This window comes from Megalobrama amblycephala, linkage group LG2 (genome assembly GCF_018812025.1).
Source record: "Megalobrama amblycephala isolate DHTTF-2021 linkage group LG2, ASM1881202v1, whole genome shotgun sequence".
In the NCBI taxonomy this organism is placed as follows: Eukaryota; Metazoa; Chordata; class Actinopteri; order Cypriniformes; family Xenocyprididae; genus Megalobrama; species Megalobrama amblycephala.
In genome coordinates this window covers 12,167,755-12,191,207 of record NC_063045.1, presented here as the reverse complement: position 1 = coordinate 12,191,207, position 23,453 = coordinate 12,167,755, and the positions used below count along the sequence as shown (strand labels likewise).

At 35.5% G+C, this 23,453-nt stretch overlaps 1 protein-coding gene across 1 annotated transcript in view; it reads left to right on the top strand.

Annotated features, from left to right (window-relative positions):
* Nucleotides 1-23,453, top strand: part of insrb (insulin receptor b) — a 78,399-nt gene that overhangs the window by 41,754 nt on the left and 13,192 nt on the right. The window contains exons 3-8 of the mRNA XM_048182721.1: nt 17,414-17,735; nt 20,936-21,075; nt 21,983-22,127; nt 22,354-22,568; nt 22,649-22,775; nt 22,988-23,235. Of these exons, the coding sequence (XP_048038678.1) occupies nt 17,414-17,735; nt 20,936-21,075; nt 21,983-22,127; nt 22,354-22,568; nt 22,649-22,775; nt 22,988-23,235 (1,197 nt within the window). The remainder of the gene's footprint in view (nt 1-17,413; nt 17,736-20,935; nt 21,076-21,982; nt 22,128-22,353; nt 22,569-22,648; nt 22,776-22,987; nt 23,236-23,453) is intronic.

Genomic DNA, 23,453 nt, shown 5'->3' with positions numbered 1-23,453 from the left:
TGAAGTTTATGTAAATGAGACCAACACATTTTGTGCATCATGTGTGATTTACGTTTGTGCTAATTTGTATAGGTCTTTGCAAATATATGTTGATTTCCTCCCAATGCTGTATTCAATGAATGTGTTATGTGTGAAATAAATATTCATAACACCAAATATATATGCATTTAAAATGATACATTTTTAACTTTCTGGTTGTGTGTTATATAGGATTCGCAGCAGTCCACTTTGCAATTGCTTTATTATCTCCATATATAAAATATTTTGGCTAATAAACCGCCATTTAATCTATTCCACACAAATCTTCAGATTTTTCCGTGCAGTCGGTGCAGAAAATGTGGAAACCGCTCTGTGTGGGTCCAGTCATTAGGTTGAAAATGTCTTTAGTCAAATCAGATGGAGGTCCACAAGATCGATATCACATGTCGTTCTAAAAAGCAGTAAAAAAGAGACAGTTCAGGAAATAAGCCAGATCGCACTAATGGGGCTGTTCTGTCATATCTGATCTGATGTGGTGTGGTTCTCTGTTTTATCTTTGCTTGTTTTCCTGCTTGTTTTCCGAGAACGCGCAGACTTAATTGCGTCCGGTTTGTATAAGGCACCATGAAACTCAGTCTCAAATTGGTCTCAATGCAACATTTGCAATGCATTTAACTTTATAATGTGTAGGGTTTTTTTTTTTATTATTGTTCAGTAGGAAATTTCATATGTCTGGACATAATGTTATCTATCCGGCCTCCTCAGAGGTTGAAATACACAAAACCCCCGCTACAAATCATTTACAATATATTGGTGAGAAAATCCCTGGTTGCGTGGTCTGTTTTTCTGCAGGTGCTCCAGGAAGACGCCCATGTGGGACCTGCTTCATTTGGCCCTAGGAATAAAACAGACCTTCCTTAATTGGGAATGAGCTTGTTTTCATTAATGGCCTGCCAGCGTGACACAATGAGCCGTCCTGCCAGTAGACTAATTGGTGTAAGTAGGGAGCACACAGTGTCAGGCATGGCAAGAACCTCCTGGCTGTTATTGGCCGGCTCAGAGTGGACTGTAATTATAAAGGGGGGGATTGTCCGGTTATTAGCGGTGTTTGCTAAGACAAGCGTCACCATTACTAATGCTCATACGTAAGTGGTGTTTACATGGACAGCGTTGGCAGTGACAAAGCGACCAGAAGTCACAGTTTTTAACAAGTGTCGTGAGCTTCTGATGTGGGTGTGGCAAATGAGCACAATCAAAAATATATAGGTAACTATACAAAAAGTTTTTACATTTATTTCTTATTAAATTATTATTAAAATAAAAATATAATAGCTCACTTTACTCCGCAGTTATAAACTTAAAAGTATAGACCGCATAGTTGAAATACGTACACAAAAAATAATATATTCTGATGAAAATTACAGCAAAAAAAAAGATTTAACTTATACTTTACTCTGAACTGTGTAGATAAATAAGTAATACATTTTTATTGGTATATAAAAATAATTACAATATAAAAATGTTACAACAAAAAATAATAGCTCTAATTATGTCAATTTTTACGGAAGAGGATTAGGGCCAAGCAATAATAAAGATTAAAGTTTTTAAATTTCGAGAAAAAACTTGTTAAATTTCAAGAAAAAAGTCGAGATAAAATGTTGAGAATAAACTCGTAAATTCGTTAAATTATGAGAAAGTCGTTAAATTACGAGAACAAATTCGTTAAATTACGACTAATTTAACAACTTTTTTCTCGAAATGTAACAACTTTTTTTCTCATAATTTAACGAATTTGTTCTCATAATTAAACGACTTTTTTCTTGTAATTTAATGACTTTATTCTCAACATTTTATCTCGACTTTTTTCTTGAAATTTAACGACTTTTTTTCCTCATAATTGAACGAATTTGTTCTCATAATCTAACGACTTTTTTCTCGTAATTTAATGACTTTATTCTCAACATTTTATTTCGACTTTTTTCTCGAAATTTAACAACTTTAATCTCGAGATGGTTTTATTTTATTTTTTATTATTGCTTGGCCCTAATCCTCTTCCGTAAATTTTAAACATATCTTACAGTATATAACTTTATTCTGAGAAGTATAGATAAAATAGTTATATAGAAATAAAAAATACAACAAATATGGTGGCTCCAATTATAAAGCAATTAAATTATTTAACTTGTATTACTTGTATTTTTTTCTGATAAGTATAGATATAAAATTTCAAATTATATGGCAATAAACTTGTATGGCTTATTTATCTTGTGTTTTATTCTGAACAGAATAGATGACCTAGTTATATAAAAATAAGTGTATAAAATAATTAAAATATAGAAATAAAAAAAATCTAATTATTCCACAATTTTAAACGTATCTGTCTTATATAACTTTTATTTTATTCTGTAAAGTATAGTTGAAATAATTATATAAAAAGTAAATTCTGCTTTAGTGTATAAAAATTAAAATACATAAAACAAAATTCCAACTAAAAATGATAAACTTATCTAACTTGTGTTTTTATTCTGAACTGTGTAGATAATTATATAAATATTCTTAGTGTATAAAAATAATTAAAATGTAAAAATGTTACAAAAAATAATAGCTGTAATTATACAGCAATTTTAAACATATCTTACAGTATATAACTTGTTTTATTCTGAAAAGTATAGATAATAGCTATATAAAATGAATACATTTTGCCTGTGTATAGAATAATTAAAATATAAAAATATTACAACAAAAAAAGATCAAATTATTACACAATTATACATTATATACACAATTTTAAACTTATGTCTTACATAACTTGTATTATATTCTGTGAAGAATAGATGAAATAGTTACATAAATATAATAAATTATGCTTTGTGAATCTTAGCTTAAGCTTGGCAACATTCTAAACTCTATTGAAATTAATTTTTAAATCGAATCTCTTCATGTTTTTTGCATACAAACTCAGTCTCTAACGAGGTTCTGTTTCAGGAAGGATGTTTTCTTAGAAGTCAGTTGCCTATGTAGGCGGTATGTGGCAAGGCAGCTCGCAATGTTTTGGAATGGATCTTTAGTACTAGCAATATTAGACAAGAATGATTTTCTTTTTCTGTTTACAAATGTTTCTGCTAAGTTTGTCATTGCTCGTTCGTTTGATAACTGTTGAGAGTAATCAGCTACTACTTGTTCCATCAAGAGGTTTGTTTTACTAATTGTTTTCCTCCATGAGGCCACGTGCTCAGTCTCTACTCCTCCCTCACGCCATAGCCGTTTATAGCTTTATCACGCCTACCATGCTGTGGCCTTTTCTTCTGCGCGGCCCCCTCCACCTCCTCCTCCTCTTTGGTTCTTACATTATGCCCCTCTCTTTCTGTGGAAGGGCAGGGCCGGGGCTGGTCAGGTGACCGTATGGAGCTCTTGTTTATCACTTTGCTGTAGGTCGCCAGGGCGCCTGTTAATCTTTAACATTGAATGCTGCCCGCTGCCCTTCGTCTGAACACTGTGCACAGCATGCTGGGCAGTGACCATCGTCCAAGCTTCGCATTTAACATTTTATACAAGCATACGACTAGCAGTCTGTGCTCTTGCAGGGCAACTTATTGAATGGGGTTTGTGGATGAATTTCATATAAATGTCCTGTTTTCACCCTAAAATCTTTCTCTTTTACTTTTTTTTTTAAGAAAATTGTATTAATTTGGATATATAGAGACATTTTCATGACAATTAAGCAAATTTTTCCTCATCTACTTTTTTTTTGTTATTCATATTATGCAATTGATATTTAAAAAAAAAAAATTTTATTGTAATTTTTTACAATAAAACATTTTCAATTATTTCTATAATAAAAAAATGGGTGAAATATGAACTGGACATTTTAAAACCTTGCATTAGATGACAATTATAAAAGAGATTTTTTTTTTTTTCTTTTCATCATTTTAGCTTTTTGTTCTTTTATGATGATGATCATGATTATTATACTTCTATATAATAATATTTTTTTATTTTATTTTTTATTAGTTAAGTTTTAATAATATTAAATTAAGTTTTAATCATAATAATATTCTTAGAATATTTCACAAGCCAGAAAGTGTGTTCAAAGTCATTCTCAGCAGTAGTCACAATCTTTTGTTGCACTTTAAGCAGGATCGACACTGATATGTTTTCATATGGCGCACATTATGAGATTGTAATGGACTTCACCATGTCCCTAATTATAGAAATGTTTCATATCCCAGCATTCCATTTGTGTGGCACTGCAGAGGGCATATATAGGCCAGAATGGCTGTAGGCTATTTCCTATTTGTATTATTTCTGATTCGGCACCTGTTTTATTAGGTGCACTCCAAGTACACTACATAGTGCATAAAACTTTCCTCATCTTAAGTTGCATTATATTTGGAGTCTGTGCTCAAAAAACAAGGTCACAGATATGCTGTAGGTGTACACTCTAAATATATAGTACCAAGAAATTACAAGGACATGCTTTTTCCGCTTTTCTGCCATGAACTAGTAACAAAAGTGCTCCCTGTTTGTCCTTGGCTCCCTGCATTTGCTGTGGTATTGTCTTTTCTTAGTGAGTCATACTATCCATTGGCATTGCTCACCAACTGAGCTGTACTTTCATTATTTGACAATCTTGGAACAGCTCATATTATTAATTTTCCAGGAAATTAACAGTCACCCACCAGGTTTGAAGGACGTGGCCTTCAAAAAGTAAATGTGTTTTATTGAATTAGGACATTGTTGCTTTGTTTCTGGGAGTAAAAGTATTGATGATTACTTTTACAATTGAATTGACGAAAATCACCTTTAGTCAGTATTTTATTATGTCATATAAATTTTAGTCAAAGTAAATTGGACTAAAAAAGCTGTAATTATTGACTGTGATTGTATTATTTCAAACTTATAATATTCATGAAACAAGTATAACATAAAAAAGCAAAATATTATTAATGTGCTATGTATGAATTAAAATAATTCATCATTATGTGTAATTATCGATGGCAAAATAAAAAAGTGTTGACCAAAAATAACAAGAAAAACTGAATTATTAGTGATACGTAATGTTTTAATTAAAATCTTTTATTTATCATTGTGATAAATATTTTTCATTATCGCTGACATTTAAAAAAAAAACTGATAATGTTTTGTACAATGTCGTCATATTTTCATCAAATGTTTTATTTACAATTATTTATTTATCATTGTGATGCAAATTTTTTATCAATGACAAAAACATTTACATTATCATTAGTAATTTCATACATTGATGATAAAATGTATATCTTGAATGGACTGTAAGTCGCTTTGGATAAAAGTAAATACAGTTTAATGTTTTTCTGAGAGGAATGAGCAGCTGGACTAAGATTTGGAAAAGTTGTGAGGAAAAAATGTACAGAATCGTCCTCAAGGGGAAAAGTTCACACTCTCCACATCTAGTTACAGTGCTAAAGCCATCTGGAAATCACGGCACCTGTGCAATCAAATCCGTACCCCTTTCCCCTGCTCACCCAGAGGTCATTGACAAGGAAACCAGATTATTCGGATATCACCGTAACCCTGGAAACAGTCTAGCTCTCTTTGACGGGGACGAGCGGTTGCAGGAGAGAAAACCAGGCAATCCCAGACCGAGGGACATGAATGGAGCGCGTCTGGCTCACTGTGCTGCGTCGTGAATATGAAGCAGCTCCGTATCTGCACTGCAGCCATTGCAGTGCCGCAGGTTTCTAGAGCAGGGTCAGCCCAACCCATCCCAACAGCCCTGTCCGCCCATGTACATATACAGCAGACCCTTCCCTAATCTCCGCTCCGCTGCTGCTCTCTGGAGTCTCCTTACTGCACTGCCTTAAATCCAATCGGATGGAATCTCACGCACTCTTTTGGATTTATTTTATCTCCGTTCTCTGTTAACCTTCCCACTAGAGTAGTCCAGCCAAAAAAAAAAAAAAAAAAGGCAAAGACGAAGGCTCAAGATTTGTTTTCCCTGCTGTCCTCATTTGGCACGGTGATTTGGAACGCTGCAATTCCACCTGCAAAAAGGCCACCCTGAATCCCAGACATTCTCTGAGTTCGGATTCTCTTCGTTTGTTCATTTGAGAAGATAATGGCCTATTCAGTTTGCTTTAAGGCTGAAAAATATGCCCTGTTCATGACTAGCTCTTTTAAACTGAGCTGATCTAGTTACATGGATTAAGCTAATATTTTTTTTTTTCCGCCAAAGTCCAATACATACGGCATTATGGGTAGGTTAAGAGGCTAAGCTATTTCAAGCAAGTATATTGGTTTCCTTAACATAGGTTGCTTACAAAACGTTGGCAACCAAATCCGTCTTTTAACCCGATGGATGGACTGTACATTTCTCGAATTTCACATTTTACTTGCTTTTTCTGTCTGTTGTAACATTCACGTCTTCTCAACAGTGCCGCTCCTGATGAGACTGTCTCTGTGCAGGTTGAATTGTAATCATTTCCCCTTCCCCCAGATGATATTCATGGGCCGGTTCTGTCTGTCATAAGAGTGTCAAGTCCGGCTTGCCCCATTCTAGACCCAAAGGAGAAGCGGGAAAAGTTTTCATCAATGGTGGCAGGGGCAGCCATTGGTCCTGATGGACAGTGATTTTTGTCATCACCTTTGCGTTTCTTGTGTAAAAATTATACGTAACTATGCGTAAAATTATTACATTTGTAAACTCGTGACTAAATTGAAAGATTTAAACCGTAAAGGGCCTTTCACATTGAACGCGATAATTCGGCGCAAATGTTCGTCGCGATGGCGCTCTTGAATTAAAACCATAGATCTCTATGGAGGTATTCACACCAGGTGCGAACAATCGCAGCGTGAGAAGACGAGATTTTTTTCATCCAGTGTGTAGAATTTTTTTCCTCGTCGCCTGCTGAAGCACCGGGCCGTCCAACTAGATTTGAGCTTATGCCTCGTTTCCACCGAGCGGTACGATACAGTACGCAATTTTTTGAAAAAAGAAGTTGTGAATGGTACCTTAATTCCGAACTGTATTGTACCACATTTTTGGGACTCTTCCTTTGGGGTACCTAGCACCCTTTTCCGGTACTAAAGGGTGGAGCTACACTCACTGCAGAACATTAATTGGTTGACAGAATCGTCACTTGCACATGCTACAAGGGGAATGACAACACGAGGCGCCATTTTTTTAAAGGTGCCATCGAACGTTTTTTTACAAGATGTAATATAAGTCTAAGGTGTCCCCTGAATGTGTCTGTGAAGTTTCAGCTCAAAATACCCCATAGATTTTTTTTAATTAATTTTTTTAACTGCCTGTTTTGGGGCATCATTAAATATGAGCCGATTTATGCTGTGCGGCCCCTTTAAATCTCGTGCTCTCCACCCACAGAGCTCGCACTTGCCTTAGACAGTGCCTAAACAAAGTTTACACAGCTAATATAACCCTCAAATGGATCTTTACAAAGTGTTCGTCATGAATGCGGCATGCATGCGTCGGATTATGTGAGTATTGTATACTGTTATATTGTTTACATTTGATTCTGAATGAGTTTGAGGCTATGCTGCGTGGCTAAAGCTAACATTACACACTGTTGGAGAGATTTATAAAGAATGAAGTTGTTTATGCATTATACAGACTGCAAGTGTTTAACAATGAAAATAGTGATGGCTCTCTTATCTCCGTGAATACAGTAAGAAACGATGGTAACTTTAACAACATTTAACAGTACATTAGCAACATGCTAACGAAACATTTAGAAAGACAATTTACAAATATCACTAAAAATATCATGTTATCATGGATCATGTCAGTTATTATTGCTCCATCTGCCATTTTTCGCTGTTGCACTTGCTTGCTTACCTAGTCTGATGATTCAGCTGTGCACATCCAGACGTTAATACTGGCTGCCCTTGTCTAATGCTTGAACATGGGCTGGCATATGCAAATATTGGGGGCGTACATATTAATGATCCTGACTGTTACGTAACAGTCGGTGTTATGTTGATATTCGCCTGTTCTTCGGAGGTCTTTTAAACAAATGAGATTTATATAAGAAGGAGGAAACAATGGTGTTTGAGACTCACTGTATGTCATTTCCATGTACTGAACTCTTGTTATTTAACTATGCCAAGATAAATTCAATTTTTCGTTGGAGGGCACCTTTAATAAAGTTGAAACACAATACTGTTTCTTCTTGTGACAAATGGCCACATGCCGAGAAGCTATAACACGATCTGCAGTATGTCCTCTATTGTTGTTTACTGTGTCACTTTCTTTGCGTGCAAATGACATCGAAAGCTACTTTCTGGTGTACACCACGCCTTTCAAAAAGGGGAAACGCAAGCCGGATCAGTGGAAACGAGGCGTTAGATCACGTACCTGGAGCAGCTGCTTTTGCACAAAAGGGCGAGATCGGTGGCACTGTTTTGAAAACTGTTTTGAAGAAAAGTTTTCCGGAAGAGAACGGATGTTAAGTTGGTGTGTGATTTACTTGAATATTTCTGAATACAGAATATCATTTCTATTCATATTCCACTGAATTTCTGTGCGCGAGTGTTATGAGTCAGATAGCGCGTTTGCTCTATATCTGCTAATTATACCTCTCGTTACATTTTATGATGTGTTCTCATAAGCATTATAGATATTTTGTGTTTCTGGAGTAGTACCAAACTTAATTTATCATAATTTAATGCTGCATGTTGACCAGCAGACAGAAAAACCTATGAGATACATACATGCAGACATACGTGCAGACATGAACCCTAAGGAGATCTATTGTTTCATGTTCGATGTGAAAGCTATGTTCGTCAGCGATTTGCCTTGCTTTATCACGTCACATTCAATGTGAGAGGGCCTTAACTCCTGAGTTGAATGATTAACTAAAAGAACTGGTTCATACATTTCATAATCAAACTGGTCTTTTTTTAGTTAATAAAAAACATACAACGCAACCAGTGATGTCCAATTCACAACCAGATGACTCTTATGAACCGATCCTTTTTGTCAGTCAAAAACACATATCTCTAACTGTGACTACAATGGTTGCACTGTATTCTTCGGTTTCACTGAAAAGAATCGGCTTATGAGTTGTTTGTTCGCGAATTAGACTACATTGGTCACGGTGCATGTTATTGTGTGCAGGGGTGTCCAATCCTACTCCAGTTAAACACACCTGAACCAGCTAATCAAGGTTTTTAGGCATACAGGAAGGAGGCTGTTGTAAGTTGGAGCTAAACTCTGCAGGACAGTGGCCCTCCAGGACCGAGTTTGGACACCCCTGCTCTATAGAAAGAGGTTTAGTTGCCATTATTTTGTGGTACGCTACTGTTTGATCTTATCCCTTTCAATTTAGACTGGATAAATTATCACTTCTTTACTCTCAATAATTTGAATAAATATTATGGAGCTATGCATATGCAATCTCGTTCAGAAGAGCAGGCAGAGACAGAGCGATAGACCATGACTCACTGTAAGAACAGCTGCTGTGAGTAACCTTTTCCAGACACATGCCCTCACTGAAGAACCATCTAGATAACAGGTGACTTTCTGTTCTTCTGCTGGAACCTTTAATTGAATCAAAGTTTCGTCCACAGAACATCCTGCATGGCCTTGATGGTCTGTTTGTCCCCTGCTTATGGGTGCCTTAATCAAATTTTTGTCATTGACCAGAAGCTGGTGTCAAACGCCATTAGATTAACGTTAGGAGAGTGTTGTTTTTTTTGATTGGCCTAATCCGATTTTGTCACTTTGGTTGCAAAGAGACGCTAACCTTTGCATGTTTTTTTTTATTTTTATTTTTTTTTTTGAGTTCACCTGCTCAAGGCATTTGAGCCTATCCTGCTGGTCGCCTGTGACAGTAATGCAAGTTAGCATGTTAAAGTCTACATTGATGAGTTAATTGTTCAGAGGTCTGGCCGTAAAGGATAGTGTTTAATTATGCCAGATATGGAGGGGAAAACCCAACATCGCAATGTGAGAAATGTGTCTCAAAACACTTCCTTGTCATGCTTCTTGGCTAAAATGCCTCTTAAAGGAATATTGGCCCAAAACCAAGGTTACAGTAATTCTCTTACAATGGAAGTGAATGGGGCCAATTTTTGGAGGATTTAAAAGCAGAACTGTGTAGCTAATCATTTTATCCCACAACTTGCACTTACATTAATTTTTCTATATTTTTGAGCAAAAAAAATCCTATTTTTTACCCTTTTTTAAGGGTTTATGGCATTGCGTTATATTAACACTTTCCCTGCCATTGACAGAATTTTCCGTCATTTATGAGGCATCGCTTTTCGTGTTTGAACTGTTATATGGTAGGGGGCGCTATTAAGCAACTTCTGAAAGAGCACTGAATTTCTGGATCAAAACAATAACACACAGTAGTCTTTGGAAAGAAAGAAAAAAAAAAAAAAGATTTTCTTGATTTTTTTTTTTTGCAACATTTTAAACTTAGCCATATTCAAGTGTAAATACATGAAGCTAGAATAAAACATTTTTTATTTTGTTTAAAAGCAGAGGCTCTTTTTTATTATGGAAATAAAAAACGTTGGCGGTGGCTGGCAACATTTAAGAAAAAAAAAACCCTGCCGGGGAAAGAGTTAATAAAATAAAATGTAAAAAATATTGTTCTATTTAATTCAGTTTTATTAATATTATTAATTACTAATATTACATATTACTGACAAAAATATGAAAATCACTTTTATACGGTTATAATAATAATCAAAATGCCACAGAGAGACCTCCTTTTTCATTTTATTTTTCAAGTTTTTCTTTAAAATCATGTTCAAATTTTATATCACTAGCAAAATTGTGAATATTTATATTTAGCCCGGCTACACAGCTGATATGAGATTTGGTGACAGTAAAAATTATAATAAAATAAGCATAATTTTTACAGTCATTTTAGGGTTTATTTTTGCATTTTCATGGCAACAAGTTTGTAAAATTGGATATAACTACACAGAAAGAGTTAGTAAGTGTTTTGTTTTTAAATTGAAATCATGTTAACTCATTGTTTATGTCTTGTGGCTAATCAATGTGTATTTTAACTTTTATGGACTGGTCCCATTTACTTCCTTTGTAGGTGCCTCATCGTATACGTTTTTTTTAAAGAAAACAAGGGATGATTGAAAATTAATTTTTGTGGTAACCAACATTATACCACAAACTCTTTGCTGAAAATCATTGTTTTTACCTTCCAAGTACATGGTTGAATTCTTTGGACCGATTTTTAGACATTGCGCAATGCAAACGTGAACATGCTTTGATGGAAAACTTGGCGCCCGACATGGGGAGACCTTCAAAATGAGCACAAACCAAAGAAGACTAATCAACTAGGAATGAATATTAATCTGTGTGAATCCCACTCCTTTCGCTTAAATGAGTCCAGTTCTGTTCAGAAAATGGCAAGAGGAGTGTTGTATCTTTTTTTTTTTTTTTTGGCTAAGTGACATGGACGCTCTGCCCTTGCTCATGTGTTTGCCGTTCAGGTGTTGTGGGATGTGCGTTCATGACAGACACTCCCACAACTTGCCCAAGCAGGTCCATGGCTCACTCCTGCGCTGAAGTGTGCACACTCCCACCCTCAAAGTGCAAAATAATGTCCTCCGATCGATAAGTTGGGTTTCAATGAACTATTCCTTTCAGTCTTCAAAGACTTCCTTGTGCGTCTGCAAACGTGAAATTAGGTTTAATTGTTTTTGCTTGTGAACTCCTTGGAATTTATGACACTCTGATACCGAATCACCTTTGCACTTCCTGTTCACCTGCATTGTGTAATCTGGTGATATCAGCTGCCTCAACGACTCTTCTAAAGCTTGTTTTTGTTTGTCGAGTTCTTGGACCGGTGAACCTTGAATGACGGGTCACCCGGCCAGTGTGTTTGTCACATTTATTCCAGGGCAAGGTTACGTAAACAAAATGCTTTGATGCTTTCGGCCGCGTTCCAGTGCTTTCTTTCCTTCCTTCCTTCTAACCGTGTGACTCCGGCGCCTCGAGCCTTTCTTCCCTCCCATATTTACGGGTTTGTTTTGTTTATATTTCTACACCTCCCCTCCCCCGTCTTCCTCGCTCTGCCTCAGCTCTCGTAAGCCGCACGCCTCTGAACAAATCATCAGTAGCGTTTACAGTAAATCTTTTGAGGCCCGAGACATGTGAGAGCGGCCAAATATAGTAAAACGCCATCCAACTGCAGCAGCATGGACGTGTGAATGCATTAGCATGTTTTTATGGGGAATCCACATGAGTTCCCAGTGAATGCTGACCCGTGACCTCAGAGTGAATATAGGGAAGCGTGTTTACGGTTTGTGTCGCCCACAGATGTCACTAGGGCACAGCAATGCAACTAAATCAATTATGTCTTGATATTTTTCAGCCTTTGGATGATATTCAGTCTTGACGTGTAATTGCTCTGCCTTAAAAAGTGGGATTTTGACCAAGTAGTCATTTTTTTTCCTTTTATTTAGTGAAAAACAAACTGGACTTTTACTTTATTTAGAATCTATTTGGCAATAAAGGAAGGTATTTAAAATTATAAAATGTCTTTTTAATACTATTATATTTTTATAATGTTGTTGACCAAAAATACTATAAAAATATATTATATTATATTGTATTATAATGTAAAAAATGTCAATTATTATATTATTTTAAAAAAAAATGGCAAAAAAGGTATTTAAGATAAAAATGTATTTTTATTATTATTTATTAATACTTTTAATTGTCATGTATAATTATGGTTTTTACTAATATTAAATATTGTTGACCAAAAATACTACAAATAAATATTGTATTATAATATAAAAAAATCCAATTATTGTATTATATTATATTTAATAAATTGGCAACAAAGGTATTTTAAGATGATAAAATATCTTTATTATTTATTAATACTATTATGTATTGTATAATTATATATTTTTTACTAATATTAAATGTTGACCAAAAATACAATAAAAAAATTATTATATTTTATTCTATTATAATATAATAAAAATGGTAACAAAGGAATAATTTAAGATGATAAAATGTATTTTTGTTATTATTTATTAACACTATTATACTATTATTACTATTGTATTATATTTTAATGTAAATGTAATTATTGTATTATTTTATATTGTTTATATATAATTTAATTATACATTATAATTATTCATTCATTATTTTTTGAAATCTGATTCAAATTTTATTGTGCTAGCAAAATTGTGATTTACTGTATTCATATTTGGCTCAACGTAACACCTGCTTTAAAGTTTTTTTTGTTTTTTGTTTTTTGTTTTTTTTTTTCTAGTTTTTTTTGTTTTTTTGCATGCACTCTGAATGCACTCGATTATTCCTACACATCCTTAGTTTGCTTGATATTTAAAGGTCAGGATTTTAAAGAGAGGGGCGTGTGGTTATAGAATTAAACAGATATAACGATAATGCTAAATTAAATGCATCATAAAACTTTTTAATCATATATGTTCATTTTAATACACAATAATTTTGATAGCCAATGAAAGAGATAGAGATCAGACACAATGCTTATGAATGAAAGCAGGAGGGACTACAAAGGCCGCAGAGAGAAGAGAGGGATCAACCTTGGGGAGATGCCGTGGAGGAGGGAGGGGGGTTTGTGCAGGGTTACACTGTCCGCAATCGCTGGCGTATGTGAGGAATGCTGCGAAAGTGGAGGCTGCGCCCGTCTGCATGCTCGCTCCTGCCTGTCCTCGTGTATTCTGGCGTTTCCTCTGCGTCCGTCTGCCGCCTGTCTGCCGGCACGTCGGGGGTTAACGCTGGGCGGATATCTCTCTCTGTTAGAAGAGGCCATTGAATGGCTGCCTTCCACGGACAGCAAAAACATTGGTTAAGGGTGAGGGCGGATCTGAGGCTGCTGCGGAAATATGGACCGGATCTGGAGTTGGATGAACTGTTGTGGTGTGCGTAAACGTGGTTGGGCCTTGCAAATGGAAGCAGACTGTTTTTTATTTTTTATTTTGTACTAATAAAATTAGTCTTTGTTTTTACTAATATTAAATATTATTGGCCAAAAATACTAAAAATACTATTTTTATGTTATAATAAGATTTATAAAGGGAGACCAACTTTATTCATCATTCTTTTGTAAATCTTATAGCTAGCAAAATTATTATAATTATATTACAAATTAATTATATAGATATAACATATTATATGTAATTATTTGTAAAAATGTAAAAATTATATTATATATCTTATTTATCTTATATATAATAGCTTTATAATGATTCATATAAATAAATGTTTTGTATTCATCATCCTTTTTTAATCTCATTTAAAATGAATATCACTAAACAAATTGTGAAAATTCATATTTGGCCCAGTGTAATGCCTGCTTTGAGTTTATTTTTAGACATTAATAAAATATAAAAAAATGTAATCAGACACAGTATTAGTTGGTGCATAGATTATTTTCTACTTTGCTGACTTCAAGTTTCCTGACATATTTTCGAAGGGCAGGATTTTGGTTTGTGGTTATAATGTCAAACAGGCAGACAGTGGTTTAATATGCTTGTTTAGGTGTTTTACACACCTCAGATTGACATATTTAGCAACATTTCAGGAATTCTGCCTTTGGTTTCTTTCTTTTAGTCTTACTTTTTCTGCCTCTTTTCTGCTTTGAATGCATTCTAGACTTCCCCCCATAATCCCCGTCACCTATTGGGTGCTCCTCCTTCTTATTTCAGTCAGGCAGTGGTATGGTCCGCCCTGTTGCTGACAGGCAGAAGGGTCCATGTTGTTTTGCTCCTGTGGGGCGGCCCAGTGTCACATGATGGACTGGTTTATAGCACTAATGAAGTCCAACAGATTTGCCTGCACGCTGTAACCTGGAAGGCCGGCTGTGTCCGACATCTCCCACTGAACTCGTGTCAGGAGGAGGCGTTTCTGTTCAGGCTGAATTTAATGACGGGTTGCATTGACACACTGAGCTCCGTGTTTACATGCTTAGATGGGTCTTTTATATAAATGTGGTTTTGATTTATTGTATTATTTATTATAACTCATTTTAAAAGTAATTATTTTTAATTTGTGTACATATATGCTTATAAAAAATGTGTAAAAAAAAAAAAAAAATCATTAAATTTCTTAAATTTATGTAGAATGGTTTACATTGAATAGAACGTTTAATTGAATGTTAGGATTAGTATTAACCAACACAACACGCGTACAATCATCGTGAACGTGCGTTGGAGATCAATATTTTGTAAATAAAGTGGTAAAATGATTTTTTGCGCAAACAAAGCACTCGCATCACTTCAAAAAATTGAGGTTAATCCACTGGGGTCACATGGAGTTACTTTAGTACCTTTCTGGGGCTTGAAAGTGGTAGTTGCGTAGCTGTCAACGGAGGAACAGAAACATCTCAGATTTCATCAAAAACATCTTACTTTGTGTTCTGAAGATGAACGAAAGTCTTACAGGTTTGGAACTACATTAGGGTGAGTAATTAATGACAGAAGTTTCATTTTTGAGTGAACTAACCCTTTAAAAATAGGGAACAAATTTTACTTTTTTTTTTTTTTTTTAACTTCTAGTCCATTTCAACATACTAGAAATGGAAAGTCAAGCACATTGCATTGTGGGATAAACCTCAAGTGTGAGCTTTGTGTTTGTATCTTGCACATTTTGTCAAATGTAGTATCCCTGCACATTCTGTGTATACTGAAAATGTGCATGTTGTTGTACTACTGCTACTGTTGTAGCGTGCTATTCTCGACATGCTTCTGGAACACGCTGTGTCTTTGTTGTGGTCTAGCAGGCGGATAGTGTGAGTGTGAGATGAGGAAGATGACTTACAGACTGCTGTATTCATTTATTCTTGCACCCTGCGATGCACAAGCTTCACTTCCAGATGGCCCTGCGGCCAAACACGACTCTGAATCACTTCCTTCCTGCTGATTAAAGGCGCAGAACGATGCCACTGACCTCAGATCGCCTTTTTGTGGATCTTATCCATGATTTTATCACATTTGGTTTCATTAACGTGATGTTGCGGTCGATATACGTTGGTAAGATTGTTTATTTCAGCACAAAGGAATAATGTTTTCCTTAAGGCAAGACCGGTGAATAGGGTAAAAATGTAACTAATAGAGATCGCCATGCTTCCCCAGTTGATTGATATTTCAAAAAACTTGTAATACAAACATTTTTTGCAATTCTTAATGTAATGTTTAAAATATGGAAATGAGGCATGACCTAATTAAATATGTACTAATTTGAACATTGCATAAAATCAAAAATTCTTGTCAGAGGTTTTACAGAGGTCATCACTAGTGGTAAACCAATATATTGCTGTGACCGATATTTGCATTTTTTTAATTATTGCCATTGGCCGTTAAGTTTCTGCTTGGCTGTTAAGTGTTGGAAGCAGACTTTTATTTTGGCAGCGCTGACAACACAGCGCATTTAAGACAAGTCATTTCAATCGGAGGCCATCTTTGAAGCACCTCTAAACTTTACCAGTCGACGATTGGCTCTTTAATTTAAAAGGTGGGACTTATTCCGCCATATTGCGCATTGCACCTTTTTCATAGTAATATGAGTGCACCATCTTTGTATAACTAAAGTCTTTGGCCTGAATGCAGATGCACAGGAGCTCATTCTCCATTTTCATTAGTTTACTGTCTAATGAATTATTAGACGAGCTGTTGAACAAAGAATGTGAATGGTATATGGAAAAAGTATTATAACATTGTCTTTCCTGTTATTAGTAATAGAACACAGACATTTCAAACTATGCTCCACAATATCCAATTGACAGCTATAATGGCATATTCATGTCATATTTACTGTGTAAATATTTGTAAAATCTAGTCTTTATTTGAGAACATCTGATCCCCATTACTTTTTTATAATAGTATTAAAGAATCAAGAAGTTTCTATCCAGAGTATGAATCTGTTTACATATTTTTTTGTCATTATTTTTGATATGTTGATAGTGTTGATATTTTCCAGTTATTGCCGCAGTTATGGATGTTATTTACAGCCATTAAATGAAATAATGTGATATCACATTTAGCCTTTTGTATTTATATCTAGTTATCACTCCATAAATCAGAAAATACTGTCAACAGCCAGAAAAATAACCATTTTTACCATGTTTTAGGGATAAATCTGGCACATGATGCATGAATAAACCCCTCTGTAAAAATGTTCAGTTCTGCAAAAAATGAAGAAGAAAAAAACAACAAATTTTGGGAAAACAGCCTTTAAAGATATGGATTGTAGTTGAAATCTACATATGCAAATAGATTAGGTGCAATAAAATAAACAAGTGTATTTTGAATGTTTTCTTTCCACTAGTCTGAAACAATATTTTATGGAAAGCCCAAAATCTCAAAACTGAGCAGTGCAAAAAGTGAAAAACATTGTTTTTGGCTGTAATAAAATGAATCTAATAAGTTATCTGTGTTCTTTTCTCCCTTTCTCCCATCACAGTTTGTCCTTCCGAATGTGTCCACAGTGCCTGTACCCCCCATAAGGAGTGCTGTCATGATCAGTGTCTGGGCGGCTGCTCTGTGCCAGGGAACGCAACCAAATGCGTAGCTTGTCGCAACTTCCTGTTTGGCGAGGCCTGCGTGGAGCGCTGCCCGCCGGGCTACTACACCTTCAAGGGATGGCGCTGCGTGTCCTTAAAATTCTGCCAGGACCTCCACAACCAGTGCAAGGGCAAGAGCGGCGACTGCCATCAGTACGTCATCCACAACGGGGCCTGTATCCCAGAATGCCCGTCTGGATACACCACCATGAATTCCACCACGTACGTACTGGCTTTTGTTTTTAAATAAATGCAAATACGTGAGCCACACTGCCAACTGTTAAACAGGATTTACTTTGCATTCAACTCAACTCAGATTTTGCTCCGATTTAGACGAGGAAGAGTAGGACAGAATGAGATTTAGGAGCTCCATGGTAGATGAACAAATCACAAGAGAAGATAGAGTTGAATTAAAAGGCAGAGACGGACGTGAGGAGATGCTTTTGTCCACGGCAGGGAATATATCAGGGATTGTTAACAGCAGGAATCAGTCTAGCATTCAGAAGTGAGTCTCAAAAGGTCACAGGCCACATTTCACCATGAAGTCGTAAGGAATAATGTTCTGAATTTGAAAGAAAATAAAGCCTTATATATATATATTTTAATGACAGTTAAACACTTTTCTCTCTAAATTCTTACTAGCATAAAGTACCTATTTTATTTTATAGGGTTTTTTGTTATAATTATTCTCAATGGTGATTCTTATTACTGTAATACATGAATTATTGAATGTATAACAGTAAACAAATGTTAATTTAAATTCATTTCAAATTAAATATGATTGAATTATAATGTTATATAATTAATAATAAAATTAGTTAAAATATTAATTTATTCAACAAATTAAATTCATTTTAATATCACAATATAAAAATCTTTAAAAAAAATTACTTTTTGAGAAAAGCTTTTTTTTTTTTTTACATTATTTTCATGACAATTTAGCACATTTTTATTCTAAATTCTTATTACCATAATGCACTTAAATTTTTTTTAATATTTGTTATTCTTAATGGTGATTTGCATTACTGCATCACGTGTATTTTTAAGTGCATTACAGTAAAAATATTTATTAAAATGAAAAAAATGATTGACTTATTAAAATATAAAATTATTTAAAAATAAATGTTATATTTTAAATGAACGACATCATAAATGAGAAATTGTCATGGAAATATTGCCACAATACTATATAATTTAAAAGAAAATGAAGCAAAACTATAACTTCCTCTTTTAAAAAAAGAAATTTGTGCTGAAATTTGACATGCATGTGTTCTTGACAGATTTTATGAGATTTTTTTTCCTCTTATATAAATGACTAAATCATGTGCTGCAGGCATGAAGCAGCAGTTTCTGGTTAAGGCTGTGATTTGTTTTGGTCGTTTAGCAAATTAATGAACCGGTTGTCACGCTCAACTTGACCGGGAGAAGATATAACTGTTCTGGAAGTATCATAACATCGTTTAGTCTTTTCGTCAGTCACGCTAAATTGAAAACGAGCAGATTATAATGGCTGATGTCAAGTGTTAAGAGTGTGATAAAATGCCACCCTGATTATTCCAACACAGTCATTTGCAATCCGGCTGGATTTGTCAAGCCAAGGGGAAGTATAATGAGCCAAACCAAAACAACATTGCGTGTCGGAAAGCGACATTAGCGGCCGTTTTTCTTTTTTTTTTCTTTTTCTTTTTTTGAGCCCGAGTCTGTTTGACTGGCCCGGGAATGTCCGGAAGCTCCCGCACACGCTGGCTTGCACGTCCAGCTTCATGTGTGGGAATTATTAACGCACAAATAAACAGAGAATTAACACTGCGAATGGGAGTGAAGCGCAGCCTCGTGGGAACAATGGCAGCCTTTGTTTGCGTTCACTGGGGTCTCGGGGCCTTTAAAAAGGTGGCCTTTGGATTCTTTTGTCTCCATGTCGGAGCGCTGCAGTTGCAGAAGCTTGATGAGATCTCAGTTTTCCAGGAATTTTGTTTTGAAGTGACGTCATTCTCTTGTTTTTCTCGTCCGGCCACCTTTCGCCTTTGTGGGAGGCAGTCATGCGGCGGTAAGGCCCGTTTCGTAACAGGGAGCCCCATCCTTCCCTGTTATTTTCCAAATGAGAAGACTGAGCAACGGGGACCAAAATTCACAGGCAACTGAACGTAATATGAAGGGGTTAAAATACACAAACTGCGAATCTGCACTGTGTGGAACTCCAAAACTGGAAAGGGAATTAAAGAGTGGGATTATGTGTTTAAAAACACTCATTTGTGAATGAACTGTGGGTTCTTTGGTTGTTTTGGGGGTTTCAAATAAATGAATTGCTGAAATGTGTGATGCTGTTGAGTATTTCTTATAGTGGCAGTTAAAGGTCAAGACTGAAGGCCCCCGATATACTCATGGCAAAGTTCTTTTTGATTCTTTGTTTAGAGGGAAAAGGAAAGTTTGAAATGGTATAATATGAATCCCAGTATAATATGATTAGGGGTATGTTTATGAATCATATTCGAGATGAATATGAGTTTCTAATGCATTTATGCACCTAAAAAAATCTAAGACACCTTATAAAGTTTTTTTATTTTCATCTAACAACTTAGAAAAGGGCAATCGAATTGAATGATATATAGGCCTATCCTGTATATTAGACAAACACACACACACACACACACACACACACACTCACATATAGTATATAGTCTGGCATTCTTGCCCTGTTTTTGGTGGAATCAGAGAAGAAAGTGTAATATGAAAGCTCTGAATTAATTTGGAAAAATAGCAGTGAATTCCTCTCACCCATTGCTGCATTTTAGCAAGATTTGAGTGAGATTACATAACGTTACTCTATTGTTTTGTTAAAAAGTGATCAAATTAAGCAGCAGAATTATACAGATCAGCTGCGTCGCAGGGATTCATTACACAATTATTTCCCTCCTTTCCACTGTATCTTTCAGTGCAATTGCCGATTCTTGCGTCAAAAGGCCTCGTCTTCAGAGTTGTCTCTTCATACGAGACAGTCAGAGCGGGCGTTTGCCGTGATGCGGAGCTTGCATACTGCAAGGCCAACACAACTATCTGTGGTATTTTGTTTGGTCTCAGTGGGATTGTGTTTTCATGTTTGCCCTCAGTGGCCCTTTCCTTTCAGATGCATTGCTGCATTGCAGCTTGAGTGGAGCACACAATACCGTTACACCGTATTTGGGATCGTTCCAAACACAACAACAGCGCAGGTGACATGAGGGAACAATGTGTTTGGGCCTGAGGCAATCACAATCACAATCGTGAAAAGTCATGCCAGCTGGTGACATCATTGCGAATGCATGTTTAAAGCAACAGTCAGGCGTGTCTGAAAGCCGTTACTCGCTTTGAACGTCTTCAGGCTTGCTCTCGTGGTTTCGTCTTCACCTATTGCTCTTAATTAAAAACATGTCATATGCTTTCAGGTTGAACTGCACGCCATGTGCCGGACGATGTCCCAAACTTTGTACGGGGGTGAAGACGGTGGACTCGGTCATGGCCGCTCAGGCTCTGCGGGGCTGTACGGTGCTCAACGGCAGTCTGATCATCAAGATCAGCGGAGGAAGTGAGTATTGTACACTTTGAAATGTTTTTGTAAGCATATTCACTGTATTTACATTAATTTATATATATATATATATATATATATATATCCTGCCTTAGTTTTACTCATTCATTTAAAAAATAAGAAAAGCAACTGTAGCAATTAATAAAAATAGAAATTATTAAAGAATAAAGTAAAATTTGAATTAAATAAAAATATACATTAAACAACAGAATATTAAAATTAAATGGCTAACAATAATAATAACATTATTTAATAAACATTTTAAATAAAAAAAATAATTATACATAATTAGACAGCTGAAAATAGAATTAAATGGTTGTAAAAATGAAATCCAAATACATAAAATATTTATAAAATATAAAGATTTTTATATATTTATAAATATATATAAACATGGATTTTTAGATAAAAACAAGATTTTATTGACATGAATATTGTCAGTTTTTTATTTTGATATTACATATTTTATAATATTTCAAAAGATTCTTTGTAATATGTTTATTTTAGCTTATTTTAGCCAAATTTCTGAGAGTTTTCCTAATACTAAAAATTGTAGCGTTTTATATACAAAACCATAAAAAATGCTTGTCGGACCAATTATTTGAACTCCAATTAGACAACAAAATATAAAAATTATTTTAGTATATTTATTTTAATAAAACGGTAATTTTAATACTAGTAGTAATAGTAATTAAAAGTGTTTGTTACAAAAAATATTTAGAAAGACATTTATTCAATTGAGCATCTATTTTGAATATCTGGTTGCTATGATTGACCAATTAGTGTCAAGTCTTTATGTTTTTAGCATACAGTAGTGTGTATATCTAAATAGCAGTATATGTGTATGTGCATGAAATAGTGTGAGGTTACTGATGCAAATGAATACTCGTCTTCTGTTCCTTAGACAATATCGCGGCAGAGCTGGAGGCCAGTCTGGGTCAGCTGGAGGAGATCACGGGCTACCTGAGCATCCGCAGAGCCTACGCTCTCGTCTCCCTCTCCTTCCTCCGCAAGCTGCGTGTCATTCGCGGTGAAACGCTGGAAGCGGGGTAAGACGTCACTGCTGAGATGTATTGTTGGGGTTACAAGTGACTTACTTTGTCATGATTTTTGATTTTTTTTATTTGCCAATGTCGTGTTCTCAGCACTGTCAAAATAAAAGTCTGCTTCTGAGACAAACAGAAAGACTTACCAGCCAAAAAAAAAGCCAAATATCGGCCCATATATATTGGTCAACCACTAGTAATTTGCATTGTGTATCGCCGTTCTTTCTAGGAACTACTCGTTCTACGCCATGGACAACCAGAACTTGCGGCAGCTGTGGGATTGGTCCAAACACAACCTCACCATACTCAACAGCAGGATGTTCTTCCTCCACAACACCAAACTCTGCAAGTCTGAGATCCTCCGGATGGAAGAAGTGACCGGGACCAAGGACAGGATCCCTAAAAATGAAATCAGCATCCCCGCTTATGGAGACCAGGCCTTCTGTAAGACCCACGGTGCTTTTGGTTTCACTGGAGCTTGAGCTTTATGTCAAACCAGACCTAATATTGACCCTCTCTTACAGGTGAGAACCAAGTTCTTAAATTTACGCTAATCCGCACGACCCACGACAAGATCCTCATCAAGTGGGAGCCGTTCTGGCCCTCAGACTTCAGAGACCTGCTGGGATTCATGGTCTTCTATAAGGAAGCGTGAGTTTTTTTCTTCATTATAAGTAATTTGTTTATTTAATTAGAATTAGTTCATACAAATTTTGAATTTCTTTTAGCATGGAAGTACTTTTTTCTTAATATTGTATATTATTATGTTTCATAATAATTAGTTAATAAAAAGTTCTGTGTGCTATGTAAATAAATTACGTCATCTAAGAAAGCATGAAAATACATTCTCTTTTCCCATTCAGTCCTTATAGGAACGTGACAGAATATGACGGACAGGACGCCTGTGGCTCTAACAGTTGGGCGATAGCCGACGTGGAGCCTCCACAACGCGTCACCGAGGGCAACCAGATAGAGCCGGGTCATCTCATCATGCCTCTGAAGCCCTGGACCCAGTACGCCATCATGGTCAAAACCCAACTCGCCGCCTCTGATGACCATCAGGTCCGTGGGGCCAAAAGCGAGATCATCTACGTCCGCACCAACGCCACCAGTAAGTTGCAGCTGTCTGGGAACTGAGGACTGTCCCGCTTAATAAATGAATTATAAGTTGACAATAAGCATATAATACAGGTTAAAAATGCATATTAATTTTATATATATTCGTATTTTTAAAATAAATTAGAATTATAATTGTATGATACTTATAATGAAATTAAAATATACATGTTATATAAGTAAATAAATGGATAAATTATGATAAATACATAT